Below are 15015 nucleotides of genomic sequence, written 5' to 3' on the forward strand. Positions count from 1 at the left end.
AAAATACGGCCGGTCTTTCAATAAAAATACAGTTGATAGTCTGCACTGGTTTTGTTTTCCTTGAGTCTTGTCATCCTTGTTCCTTTGCACTATACCACTTCATGTTTGAATAAACCACCATCTTGCATTTGGTGGAGTGGAGTCACGGGGTAATAATATCGGTTCTGGAGCTCCGTAATTGCACTGTCTTGAGACCCGCGATGCCTGGGAATATTCGAGACCAAGCCGTGCATGTGGGCCTGGCTGTCATGTGTGCCAGCTCCCTTTGCTAGCGGGACCCAGCTATCTTCATTGGGATCGATAAACATGACATGGAAGATTATCTCACTTCCTGCTTGTGGGTGAGCCTCTGCAACAAATGGAATGATGAAACAAAGCTCGACAATGTTATATTTTATCTTACTGGCATTGCTAAATTGTGGTATCGGAACCAACAGGGCGATATCCGAATTTGGACTGCTTTCGAAATGAATTTCTCAGAAGTGTTTGGCTGCCAGCAGTCGGAAAACTCCATGCTCAACAGCACTAGCGTGAATAGTCTCGAGAGATGGGTGAAAGCTATACGAGCTACATGGGAGATGTCATCGTCTTATGCATGCAAATGAGTGAACTTCAACATGTCGCAAGCTGGCAATATAAAAAACATTTGAAACGTATTGATGATCACACCTTTCAGATGCTGTTGGCATGTGACTTGCACACCGTTGCCAAAGTCTTTACACTGTGCCAGAGGTTCGAGGAGTTGAGCAAGCAAAGGGTGCTGACTCATCAGCATCCAGTTCGAATTGAATTGCTTGCAGGACTGCCATCTCCTCTCTGCTGCCACAGATAAGATTTCGTTTGTGAAGAGGCCAGTAGTCTGCTTTTCTTTTTGCCTAGCCCTCAAGAGCCGCCACCATATTTGGCCCCAGCTCTCCAACAAGCTATTTAAAGCAGGTTGCTGAGACACTCTCATCCCCCATCCACCATCACGTGTTGCTGCTCTGCTGATGTATGCCAGTGCCCCAAGACTTGTCACCACTTCCGTGACTTGCAACGATGTCACCCTAAGACCATGTTGCCAGTGCACTGACTTAGGCCGACGTCATCACACCACATGTACAGGCGTCTGTATCCTTATTTTCGACTGGCTCCACGAGCAAGCAACCCCTGGCACACAAATGATGACCACCATGTTTGCTACACTTGTGGATTGCCTGGCCATATTACCCACCATTGTTGTCACTGTTTCCCAGTGCCAGCACCACCTGGCATGGCCTCCATCTCGAGAGTATTCCGCACCTGTGGAGCAAACGTCAACTCGCCCTTTCTCTTCACAATTTTTCGCCCTCTCGAGCTGCTGTTCACCTTCGTTGCGATGCCACTCTGTCTCTTCAGTGCGATGTCGCCAGAATTCTTCTCAAGAGAAAAACTAGGCACCTACAGTTCCTGAGGCAAGAACTACATCCTCATCGAACTTTCAAAGACCTCAACAATAACCTGCCAACCGTATTGAAGATTCATTCGAGGGTGTTCCGGTCATGGCTCTTATCAATGTCGATGCCACAATGCCTGTAATGTACACTGAGCTTTGTTGCTGGTTAAAGAAAGTCAACTGCAGTTTTCAGTACTGGCGCTGCGCACGGTCAGCACTGAGCACATTACGCCATTAGCAGTATGCACCGCTAAAATCATAATCCAAGACTCATTGCACTCAATCGAATTCATCGTGATGCCTTCACGCTCAAATGCTCTTTTCCTAGGCTGGGATTTCCTGTCACATCACAGCACTATAATCCTTTGTGCTCGCACTGAGGTTGGGTGCTCGATTTGCCCAATTGCCTGCCAGCCGCTGCTCCGTCGAGTTCCTGCACTAAAGCCCTTGTTGCTGGAGGCATAGCTTTCCTACCTGCTCTTCTATGCATTTATGCCTCTCTTGTGTCTCTATGAAGACACTGTCCTCTTCATGCCAGCCTATACCTTTCTGCACCTCAAGCGCCATCTGTTGCCCTGCAGTGCACTCACTACATATTTCCGCTGGCCTCTCTGTGTTATAGGTCTCTAATCATTTGCTTGCCCTACTGCTTTGAGCCATGGTAATGCCTTGGCAGTATGCAGCCCATCGCATCTCTTCTCATCCACGAGGAGCCTGACAATGTGCTGCACCTCGCCATGACTACGCTCAGCCCTCCTTCATCAGTGCATGCTCTCTCCTCTCCTCCAACTCCCATCGCAGTTCATTGGGCCAAACTTCTACTGTGACCCACCACATCAACACCAGAACCTACGCACCGCTGTGACAGTATCGTGTATCTGCAACCGAGCGCCATGCTGTTGAAGAGCAAGTCAACTAGATGCTCCAGAACAGCATGACTCAGCCCTCAAGCAGCCATTGGCCTTTTCCTATTGGGCTCGTCAAAAAGAAAGATGGCTTTATCTGCTTCTGTGTAGATTACTGCCATCTTAATAAGAAAACTTCAAAGACATCTATTGTCTCTCGCACATCAACAACGCTCTTGACCGTTTGCGAGAGGTCAAGCTCTTTTTTTCCCTATATTAAGTTTCTGGGTACTGGAAGGTCTCCATGGAAGCGGCTGATCACCCCAAAACCATCCTTGCAACTTCTGACTGCTTGTGCAAATTTACAGTTATGCCTTTAGGCCTTTGTAATGCACCTACAACATTTGTGCATATGATTGAAACCATTTTGCATGGACTAAAGTGAAAGACATGATTGTGCTACTTCGATGACATCGTCGTTTCTCCCAGCTCTGACACCCACTTCTACTGCCTGAAGCACATCTTAACCTGTCTTTCTGATGCTGTACAGTAGCTGATTTTGAAAAAAAAATGTTTTGCTGCACGACAACTGACCCTTTTAGGCCACATTGTCTCCAAAGAAGGTGCATGTCCAGACTCTATTAACCTTCGTACCCTACTTTCATCAGTTTATTAGAAACTTTGCTTCTATCGTTGCTCCCTTGACACGGCTTGTCTGGCAGTCCCGACTTTTCACTATGGTCACTAGCATGCGATGATGCCTTTGGCAATTTGTCCCATGTCCTCATGGCACTGCCTGTCCGAGTCTGTTCGACCCAACAGCCCCTACCAGAGTCCCCACCGATGCCAGTGCCGTTGGTATCGGCAATGTGCTTGCTCAACACAAATCCGGCTACGTTGAATAAGTCATTGCTTATACTAGCTTTACTAAAAAAGAATGTTTAGCCATTATTTGGGCTCTTACAAAATTCCACCCTTACCTCTATGGCTCCACTTTTGAAGTAGTGATGAACCACCTTGTGCTTTGCTGACTTTCGTCACTGAAAGACCCATCTGGGCAACTCTCAAGATGGGCTATTCATCTTCAGGAATATGATAATCACATTGTCTACTGCTCCATCTGTAAGCATAAAGACTCCTATGCTTTTTCTTGCTACCCCCTTTCAGCTGAGGTTGCCAGCCCTTCTGCCTTCAACGATTCCCCACCATTGCTTCACATCAGAGACATGCTTTCAGCGCAGCAGAAAGACCCCTGTACTTCTCTTACTTCTCTTTTTGATTTCTTCTCCAATCACATGGCTGCTTTTCCTTCACATTATCTTTGCCGACATGATTCTCACTTCACCATTCGTGATAACCTCATTTATCGTCGCAACTACAGCGCACATGGCTGTAAGTGGTTATTAATTATTCCCGGAGAGCTATTCTCACAAGTCTGTAACTGTTTCCATGCTGACTCACAGTGTGGTCACGTGGGAGTGTTCAAGACATACACTCGGATCCTGCTGCGTTACTATTGGTGGGCCCCACCGGGGTGGCACAGTGGTTAGGGCGCTAGACTACTGTTCCCAAGGACACTGGATCGAATCCCGGCCTCGGCGGCTGCTTTTCGATGGAGGTGAAAAGCAAGATGCCCGTGTGCTGTACGATGTCAGTGCACGTTAAAGAACCCCAGGTGGTCGAAATTTCCGGAGTCCTCCACTACGGCGTCTCTCATAGCCTGAGTCGCTTTGGGACGTTAAACCCCACACACCAAACTATTGGTGGGGCATGTACACCTTCGACTTCAAGTATGTTCACTCATGCCGCACCTATCAGTTACAAGCTATATCCTCATTATTCTGCTGGAGAGTCGCAACCGTTACCCTGCCCACCGCGGCCCTTCAATCGCATCGGCATTGATTTATACGGACCACTTCCATACACGGCAGCTAGCAACCACTGGGCCATCGTAAGGGTTTATCATCTGACTGGGTATGCGGAAACAGCCACCCCTCCTCACCCATCGCTATCCAACATGCGATCAACTTTCTGGCGGCTACAAACGCGTAAACTCCCATACCCGATAGTCATGCACAGACATTTCCCTGAACTTTTCTCTGCCTCCTGCCGACTGTGCGGCAAACCAGGGGCTTTCCTTCATTTACTACTCACATTTCCACATACCAACATCCTCCCTCCCCAGAGGTGGCACTTGCTTACTGGGAACAGCTCATGTCGAGCTCATCGCTACGGAATTAATGCTACGGGATTAGCGTATGCTAGGTGCATGTCACGCTAGATTTGGTTCATTCGCTTTGTTTGCACGTGGTTTCCCCGATAAAACCGTTGACCCCAGCGTGAAACCCTGCCTCCGTAAACGTGCTGGCTCCTGTGATAATTAACGAACTCACATTTCACTAAGCAGACGACACAGGGGATGCACCTGGCTGCTGGAACAGCAGAATCCTTTCAAATTAGTTTTCAGGCGTGCGCTGGCCCCACTATGCTTCCGGAAAACACTGCGGCCACACACTCGCTGTTTGCAAGTCATATTGAGCATGATAGTATGTCTCCTCGAACTACTCAAATTAGAATCTCATCCTTCTTTATGTCACTTACGCTTACAATACTGCAATGCAGTCGAGTACATGGCTTCTCCCTTTTCTTTCTGCTTTACGGCTGTCATTCTTCCACTATAATCGATATCATACTACCATGTCAACCTGACATGTGTGCGTATACTCCTGTTTCTCAAGCCATCCAACATGCCAAAGACTGTCAACAAATCACCTGCGCAGTCATGACCAATACCCAGTAACGCCAGACATCCTATCACAACCATCGCACGACACCGCACTTCTTGTTTGGCACTCTTGTGTGGCTGTGGATGCCCTTAAATATTCCCGAACTGTCCTTGAAATTTCGTGCCAACTATAATGGCCCCTACCATGTCTTAGAGTGCACAGCTCCTGTTAAATACATTGTGGAATTGCTTACATCAGCTCCTGATCTCTGCTACTGTTCACATTTAGTGCCTCAAGCCTTATAATGACCTTGCATCCATTCCTATGCCTAAGTCACCACAATGGCTCCTCTTTTCTCTGGAGGCAGTTGTAAAGAGGAAGAACATTTGGAATATTCCTGCCGGTAGCATTGCTGCCGCTGCATGTGCACAACCTGGCTTCCCACGGACTGTGTTTCCCACTGCTCTTCGAGTCCCAGTGTCTTTGAATAAATCCCCATCTTATAGTGTTGATACTATGAAGCAGGTTATGAAACCCCTTATGCCGCACCATATACAGAAGTGGGATGAAGGTGTATTGTGTAGCTTTATAAGCAGACATTCTATGCTTGGAAATATACTATAGCATGTCATGTAGTTAGGAGGGTAGGTTATCTGTGTGGGCATGCAAGGAGACAGAGATTAGTTGACGGAAAATATCAGAGCCTCAAAGGGGTGCAGGGGCTTCTATGGGAGTTTTCGAAAAAGAGCAGAGAAAATCGTGGTAATCTGTCTTGCCTACAGTTTTCTTCTCAAGTACAGTGAGAAACAATTAACTACAATGCGTTCTAGGTGGGCTAAAAGGAAGAGGAAGTAAAAGCAAGCCTTGATATCACTATGGGCTTTTTTGGGCAGGAACTCGTTCTAGGAAAAGACGTGTACAAGAAAAACACAGTAGCTCCCCCACCACCCTCCAGCTTTCCTCACTCAGTCACACTTGATGTTTTGACATGTGCTGCTTGTTTCTGCAGATACGTATAAGGACACACAATTTGCTTTAGTTATTGTAAGATTGTAGTTATTGACTAAGACACTGGAGGTAAGAATCGATACTAGTGGGCAACCCAACGAGATTGGCTGTCATTGGCCGAGCACTGATGAGCGTTTGTAGGATGGAGCAGTTGCTGTCAGCAAGGGAATAAAGGGGTTTACAGGTGACACGAGCAATGCAGAAAAACCCCAGAGCACACGAGGATAGCAAAACTAAGAGTCTGCCTAGGTGCTTCAGTGCAAGTCACTTACAAGAGAAATTCAACAATGTGCCTTTTGATAGCGTGGCATACCACTGTCTACATTGTTGGGAATTAAAAGGTATTGAAAGCCACCGTAGCAGACTTGGTTGGTGTTATCGTGTCAGAGTAGTAGTTTTGATTACCGGTGCTGATTTGTCACTTACTGTGCTAGGTAACATGGCTCAGCTGGTGCCCGTTAGAGCCAAGAAAGGCGCATGTGAAAAGTTGATGCTGTAACCCTTTTTTATGTTGCTCACATTGTGTAATTTCTTGTTTTTTTCTTTGTAGGTTTCTATTTCGCAGTGGAAATCAAGAGCACCCGGATGACAAGTTCTACAATACCACAGTCGAGGTGCGGCTTGACTATGAGCCGGTGCTGTTGCCATTTCCAAGAACACCGGATGGATTCTATATTATTGGCAAATTTAAGGACAGTACTGGGGTCGCTGAAGGGAAGCTTCCACCTGAGATTGGCCATGTTCAAGTCCTGCGATTGAACATTCAATATGACTCAACTCACTGGGCCATTCTTAGTGAGGTAAGTCGCTGCAGCTACTTCGCGTTACCGCAATCTTTGTGCTGTTCTGAAAGAAAATGGGAGCACTGTGTTAGAACTATTTTGCTAATCATTAGGGAATGAAGAGCATGATTAAAGGAGGCAAAGTTACGTATATCAGGGGCAATGTTGTTGTTAATGCTAGTTTGTTACATGGCTGCTACATGTATTAACAGGGAGCAGAGACTAGAGCATCCTCCTACAAGTTCTCTCTTAAAATGTAAAATTGCCACCTTTTTGTGAAACCACGAATACAACATTACTGGTTCTGTGGAATGATTATCACATTCATTAGAGTGGCGCATTTTGAGCATGGATTGAAGAGCATTCAAGTGGCAAATTTGTAACCAAAATTGGCAGTGTGTGCATCTGCTTGAATGGTACTAAAAGATTTAGCAAAATATGCCACTAAAGACAGGGTAACTTAGGAAAATGCCTTTTGCTGCAAAAAGAGCATGCAAACGTTGCCAGAAAGATTATGTGAGACCAAGCTCTAGTTCTTGCATTGTAGTTGTTACGAATGAATGGCCTGTGGCTGCACTGCTGGAAGTCACTACATGATGCAGTGTCACCGAGCAAATGCCCAAGGCTTGCTCTCGGCTTGAGAGTACATATAGGAAGAACAGGGAAGACAGCAAGAGCTGGGAATTGCACCAGTAGGCGTAATAATAACAGGAGGTCCCGGGAGGAGACACTCATATCGAGTATTGTTACCGTCAAATTTGAGGAAATTACTTCCGCATCCTTTTCTGCTGCTTCAGAGCTGAACACTGACTTCGGTTTCATGAAATGGGAGGTCAGTCTTTGCCACTAACTGCTTCTGCAAGGCACCTGATCTGACACCAGACTATCCTGTCATGAAGCATTCTACCGAGCATTCTTCCAAAGTTACAGCTGTCCATTATTTGACTAATTGCTACAATAAATTTATAACCAGGCTCAATTTCAAACTAGTGCCTGTTGAAAACACTGTACTTCTCAGGTATTTCATAGAATTTTGGGCCAAGGTAAACACCCAGGACTTTGAATACCTTTTGTGCTGCTGAGGGTTTGGATCTTCAGTGCGACATTTTCTGAAACTACTTTCAACTTGCTTGTGTAATGAAGAATTGAGCGATGCCCTCTTCCCTGTTGATACATTGACTGCAATTTCTTCAAAATAGGCTCCAACCTTTATTAGCTGCACCCTCAAATTGTCACACTGGTTGTCATGCTCTGGAAGCTAGTGATGGGCAGTGGCTGATGCGATCTTGTCTGGCGGCTCTGCCTTGATCGTTGTGTGAAGTTCATTCTTGCCATGGGTTCATTCTGAGCATGCCACCCCTGTTAAAAATTGATGGCCGAAAGCTCTGGCGCTTGAATTCACTACACGGTGTGGCTTCACCAAGAAACTAACTAAGGTTTATACTCGGCTTGAGAGCATATAGGAAAAAGGGAGAATACTAAAAGAGCCAGCAAACATAACAATGACAATAACAATAAAAGGTGGTCCCAGGCAGGGACACACTAAACAATAGGTGGCCGGCAGTTTTGGTTGGCCTGTTTGGGTTATAGTGTTTAAGTCCTAAAGCAACTCGTTTATGACAGATGCCGTAGTGGACAAGTCTTGAAATTTTTGCCTGCTGGGGTTCTCTCTATGCACTAACATCGCACAGTACACAGGTACTTTACTTTTCGCCTCCGTCGAAAAGCGGGTACAAACTGTCACTGCAATAAGCTAGCATGTTTCCAACAGTAGTGTTTACTGGATTTTCTCTTTTGTCATGATTATAAAAACCAATTTTATTAGTGATCAATCATGATTCTCGAGGTAATTACAAAAAAAAATCTACTAAGGAAGTCTTACAGCTGGTAGCAATAAGTGTTCTTCCCATATAGAATAATCATAACAATCGAAGCTACAGCTCATTACCAAGCAAGGATAATGCTAAAATAAATACAAGCATAATTCATAGGTTACCTTGATATGACAAGGTTTGTTGCTGGAAGAATCATGAAAGCTACTGACTGATTAGCACTTTCGGGAATATTTAACTCTTTTATATTCGTCAGGCAAAAATCCTAACTGGCCCAACTGGTTTAAGGAACAAATTTCCAGTTCATCCCAGTTGGTTCCCAGTTGGATAATGATGGACCCCCAACTGGAATTCAACTGGGATCAACTGGCAATTTGTTCCTTAAACCAGTTAGACCAGTTAAGATTTTCACCTGGGATATGCTTTTCAATAGATAGGAAGGAAGACATCTGAAATCATTTCACTTTTGTTGGAATGTCTTTGGGCTACAGACTTTGTTTTTGGGACTTGCGACACCATAGAGGAACACTTAAAGCACCCATGAATGCAAGAAGGCGCTAAGGGGTGTGTAGAATTCTCACAGTGCAAAGATTTGGAGCTTCAAATAAGTTTTGTACACATGGCTGGAAAGTAAACAGTATGGCCTGAAGTCTTCCGACCAAGCATGCTCCTTTCTTGGAGAACTCACAGTAATTAGTATAAGTCCAGGATACTAGATGCAGTGGCATCACATTGCATATTGGTGAACAAATTTGTTAAGAAAACACATTAATTGTTCGTCGCACTATGTATGCCTGATTTCTTTATCTTTTGTTTTTCTTCAGATATGGATCAAAACGTCAAATGCTACTTCTCAAGCGAACCAGACCTCCGCGAAAGTGGCTCGGTGATTTGGCCCGCAGAATAGGCTCAGTTCGAAGCAACTTTTCACCTTCTGCGTCCTACTCCCGCCTTCAAAAGCAGTTACCTCAGGACAGTGCAATAATATTTCTACAGCAGCAGTCGCACTGTGCTGCATTGCAACTGTGTGATTCCTGGCATCGCCTTGGCAACATGGCCGTGCTCGTGAACGCGTCAGAAAAATGCCTTGCAAACTACTTCAGGTGAACTGTGCGTCTTTCAAATGTTTTTTTGTTTGGAAGAGCTGGAACTGTATACAGTGCCTGTGCGACGTCTACGAAGCTTCACAACAGACTGCGTCTACTGTTTTCAAAGTGTTTCAAGTACTTTTCGGCTTGAGGCAGTAGTTCATTTACAACGTGTGATAGTTGGTTGTTGCTGTGCATGTGTTGACTTTGTTACGTCTTTTAGTTTATGTGCAATTTTATTGATTGTTTCTTTCGATTAGGAACATATTGTTTATCTAATTTTAACTAGGCAAGTCTGGGAGTTTAACTCTTGTGAAGGCCACAAGAGCTACAGATGTTGGAATAATGCATGATAAAGTTTTTGCATAGGCATGACTGTCGTCACTTGTCAGTTGTAACCATGCCTTCAATAGTTTTTCCAGCCCTCAAGTTGCCTTAATAGGGTCGCGCTGCTTTGATAAGGTTACTGTATGTGATGACTGACTTTGCAGTGAAATTTTCATGGGAACTAGCATTATAAACACATGAGTTTAATATTAAGGGTTCAGTTTCTCTGTATATTATAGAGCAACAAAAGTTATATTTTACCTTTCTTACTTCTGTATATGTTTTCAACATAATTTTCATTGCGTACGTAAAAAAATTTTATGAATGTAATGCCAGATTCTAAACTTGCACCTGGAAGATAGGTGTCTTATCTCCGCCTGTTGTAACGACTTCAGTGTGTACTACTTCACTGTCTCTGTTCTCTCCTTCTGTTTCTTGGCACACAGAGCTTAGTGAAGTTCTCTTTCCAGAAAAAATACCGGAGACGTCTACATGCTACTTAGATATTGATTTTTATTTCACAGATACACGTGCATACTGTATGACTGCCGGCACAAATGTGCAGTTGTGTTCATTGCCTTCATCGGTGATAAGATAACAATGCTCCCAGAAGATGCACCTAGTTTACTTGGCTTTGCATAATGGCATTGCCGGTGAATTTAAACTGAACTAGCCTTCTTGGACTACACTTAAACATAGCGTGTGTATTCCCTAGCTGCTGGCACCACTGAGAGAGGGCATCGTTCTGAAGTGTCTTTTGGAAGCGTAAGGAAGCAGAAATGCAATGTTTGTCTGTTCGTCTCGAGCTTAGTTCAAGGAAATGCTGGCAGCAGTCTATTATGAAAGGTGTCTGCACTTGGTAGTCTAGGTAGGCAGCTCTGTGTATATGTATGTTTTATAATTGGGGCACTGGGTGCTTGCCGAAGGTTGCTAGCTGCTGCATTAACATGGATGTTACCTAACCAGTGCTTTTTCAGGCCATGGGGACAAACTTGCCTGCTACTGCATATCATGACAAGACTTTCTAGGCCACAGCAGTGAAGTTGTGAATGTCTCTTTTAGGCAAGGCCATGTTTTTGATGTCTTGAAAAACATTGGAGGCCTTGGAAGCTGAAAATATTTGCAGGTTGTTTTCTCATTTTATGCAGAAATTGTTTAGTTCAATTTTTATTTACTTGGGTTTGTCAGCTCTTGAATGCTTCAGTGATAGTTATTGTCGAAAATCACATAGGTGATGATTTGTAACAGGAATGAAATGGAATTTTAATTGAGAATTTTCAATTTTCTCTCAATGTCTTGCCGAACTTATTGTCTCTGGGTCTAGTAGTATACTGTGAAGGATTGTTTATGGCTGGGTTACTCCTACGAAGCCAGCAGTTTCAGGCAAAATTATAAAATTTGTGCAAAATTTGTGCTTGTTTTGAAACAATAAAGTATTTTTTTACTGTTGCATTATGCCTCTCTTCATAAACACCAATCACAGGAATTGTGGGCTTGGTATAATTTGCTATGCTCGTCTCTTATTTAATTCTAATGCAATACCATTGATTGCATCTCATTCTTTTGTAAATATTTGCAAATAACTTCTTTTGTCCCATTGCATTATGAGAAATGTCTGACTTATAACAGATTTGTGATAAACCATGTGAGCATGTAGGTTCTACAATGATATTCTGGGGGATTAACTCTGACATTTTTATATTCTACTGCAGCTGTGTAGAGCTTAGCCATAATCCTGGTCATTTTTGTAAATGGTGTAGCCAAATTATTCATACTTCCAGGAAATCTGACAGGAGTAAAAAATCGCAAGCATAATTCTGGCAGGTGGTAGTTGGCAGGTGACATTGCAAGCACTGATCCCTTCATCCCACTGTGCATATGCAGACGCCCTAAGTGTGCCGTTGCAAGCATCAACCGCGGAAGCATTCTCGCTTCCCTCCACCTGCCCGGATCTCCAACTGACACCTCTGCTTGCTTCTCGGGCAGACCTCTCAACACCCACCACCCATTAGCCAGGTGAACTTCTCTATAGTGGAGTGATTGGTCCTCATCCACTTGACCACAAGCACTCACCTCCATGCCCGCTCCTTTTTCCCGTGCTCGTGGGTTTTCATTCCGCTTTGTTTACGCAAGATGTTTTCCTGCCCCTTCAACACTGTTTCACCGCAGGACATGTGCATGCTACGGTCGCAATAGACATAAAGTTTTTGACTTCCATGGCCTCATCTTTTTCTCAGTTAATTAGACAGACTGCAATGCTAACATGCACAACTATCTCAGAGACTTCCTTTACAGTTGCACGGCCTAAATCTCTGGTTCTATCTTTTGCATCCCCATTATTCCCATTCATGCTGCTGCATTAACTCTACTATCGTTAATAAACATACCATCAACTACGTGATATAAAAATGCTCGGAATATAACTAGCCATTATGCATAGCATTCATTGATTACGAAAAACCATTTGACTCGGTGGAAACCTCGGCAGTCATGCAGACATTGTGAAATCGGGGTGTAGACAAGCCATATGTGGAAGTACTGTGTGATATAAGGGCTGCACAGCAACCATAATTCTGCATAAAGAAAGTAACAAAATTCCCATAAAGAAAGGTGTTAGGCAAGATGACACAATCTACCCAGTACTATTCACAGCTTGCTTAGAGGAAGTATTCAGAGACTTCGAATGGGAGCAGTTAAAGAAGGGATATGGGTTAGTGGAGAATACCTCAGTAATCTGCGATTCGTTGATGACATTGCCTTGCTAAGCAAGTCAGAAGATGAACTGCAAATAATGATTTTTGACCTAGACAGGAATAAGTGAAAGGTAGGCTTGAAAATCAATATGCACAAGATTAAGGTAATGTTCAATAGCCTCGGGAAGGAACAGCAGTTTACAGTAGGTAGTGAAGCACTGGAAGTGGTAGGCAACTGTGTCTACTTAGGACAGGCAGTAACCACTGACCCAAACCATGAAAGGTATTTAACTAGGAGAGTAAAGTTGGGATGGAGCGCATTTGGATACTCATAGATTATGGCTAGTGGCTTACCAGTATCGCACAAGAGGAAAGTATACAACAGTTGCATTTTACTTGTACTCACATATGGGGCTGAAATGTGGAGGCTAAAGAAAAGGTTTCTAGTTAAGTCGAGGACAATGCAGAGGGCTATGGAACAAAAAATGTTAGGTGTAACATTAATGGATAGGAAGCATGCAGAGTGGGTCAGAAAAATAACGAGTGAATCACATTCTAGTGGAAATCAAGCATAGGCAGAGCATGTAGTGCAAAGAGAGGATAACTGATGGTCGCTTGGGATAACAAATTGAATTCCAAGGGGAGGAAAGCATAGCAGGGGGCGGAAGAAAGTTAGCTGAGCGGATGAGGTTAAGAAGCTCGCAGGGGTCAAGTGGGTGCAGCTAGCACAGGACAGGGTTAATTGGAGGAATGCGAGAGAGGCCTTTGCCCTGCAATGAGTATAGTCCAGCTGATGATGATGAAGCTTCAGGGTACAGTTCTATCTCTCATTCTCTTCAATTTAGGCATGATCCTTGTAGCGCAGGAACTAGATTTGATATCAAAGCTTCATTACATTATATGCACTGACAATGGCTTTCTGTGGTGTGTGTGCCAGGTTCGCCTGTGGAGGTAGCTGCAACTTTCCTAGGGGCCCTGGAGCTTATCCATAGACACCTTCAACAAGCAGGCCTCTCCCTGGCACCAGAAATGTCGGCTTCGACTGCTAGCCAGAAACCCATATCAACGTTGTCATAGTCAATATATTGCATGCTCAATCACAACAACCATTTTATTACAGTATTTACTTCCTGCAATGTCTTGGGCACGCCCCTCAGTTCCTCCTCTTGGGCACTGGCCGTTCATCAATCAGTATCCACCTGCCACTCAATTAGCCACCTAGTCTGCAGCGTAGTCTCCAAAACATTTGAGTTTCACGGAAGACTATGCCAGTCGACTCACTCAGGCTCTCACTCTCAATAAGTTTTTCCATAGTACTACCTTTGTATGTCGCTCACACAAACAAAACAGATGTTTTACATACTTTGTACAAAGCTACCCTCAACCTCCCTGCACAAGTATTCGTGCAACTTACTTTTGACAGTAGTTTCTTTTCTTCTCTACCCACTTATAAATCTATGTAGAGATTGGAACCTAGCTAGACTTTCCATCGCACATAAGGGAAGTGAATACTGTTAAACACCCCCTCATAAGCCTCAATTGGCTGCCAATCTTATTTAACATGGCAGAGTAGTCTATTGAAGTGTCTTCATTTTAAGCAAGATTTATGACAAATCAGTATTGAATCTTTTCCTGTCCTCTAAATTGTGGCCTGAAGTTCTAATTGATGTTTCTTTTTCGTACAGAAAGGAAACGAGCACAAGAGCAACTGCAGTAGGTGGCCTGATGAGGTGGCCTAGTAGGTGATGAAGAATGCTTTGCATGTTCGAATCATATTCAGGTTTTGTTTGTTTAATAGGATATAATGTCCCTAAGCAACTTAACCTATGAGAAATGTTGTAGGGGAGGATTCCAGAAATTTTCACCACCTGATGTTTTTAACATGCACTCACATCATGGGTACTGTGCTTTTAGCCTCCTTTGAGAAATGTCCGTGGCAGCCAGGATTAGATCCTGCGTCCTAGGTTTTAGTAGTCGAGCGCCCTAACCACTGAGCCACCGCGGCATGCATGGCCATACTCAACTTAAACAAAAATAGCTGCACTTTCGTTATTTTCAGAATGTCTTTGATGCTGTGACTAGTGACATTTTGCTGATAACACAGCACCTACTTGACTTCTGAGGTCCCTTGGTCACTATTGTCATGACTTTTTTTTGCATGGTTATTCACAGTTAGTCGGATTAAACAATAAAATTAATCCTGATTGTGCCCCGCAGCAGTGGCTCAGTGCTTAGAGCACTCGACTGCTGAACCTAAAGATACGAGATCAAACCCTGGCTGCAGCAGCTGCTTTTAGATT

General features: G+C 44.1%; 1 protein-coding gene across 1 annotated transcript in view; it reads left to right on the forward strand.

Annotated features, from left to right (window-relative positions):
- LOC146190752 (alpha-1,3-mannosyl-glycoprotein 4-beta-N-acetylglucosaminyltransferase B-like) overlaps positions 1-11472 on the forward strand; it is a 159508-nt gene extending 148036 nt beyond the window's left edge. Inside the window, exons 11-12 of the mRNA XM_084601134.1 lie at positions 6544-6793; positions 9432-11472. Of these exons, the coding sequence (XP_084457260.1) occupies positions 6544-6793; positions 9432-9497 (316 nt within the window). The 3' untranslated portion in view covers positions 9498-11472. The remainder of the gene's footprint in view (positions 1-6543; positions 6794-9431) is intronic.
- The last annotated feature ends 3543 nt before the right edge of the window (positions 11473-15015 follow it).

The sequence above is a fragment of the Amblyomma maculatum genome, chromosome 4 (genome assembly GCF_055883805.1).
Source record: "Amblyomma maculatum isolate TAMU_Amacu chromosome 4, ASM5588380v1, whole genome shotgun sequence".
Lineage (NCBI taxonomy): Eukaryota > Metazoa > Arthropoda > Arachnida > Ixodida > Ixodidae > Amblyomma > Amblyomma maculatum.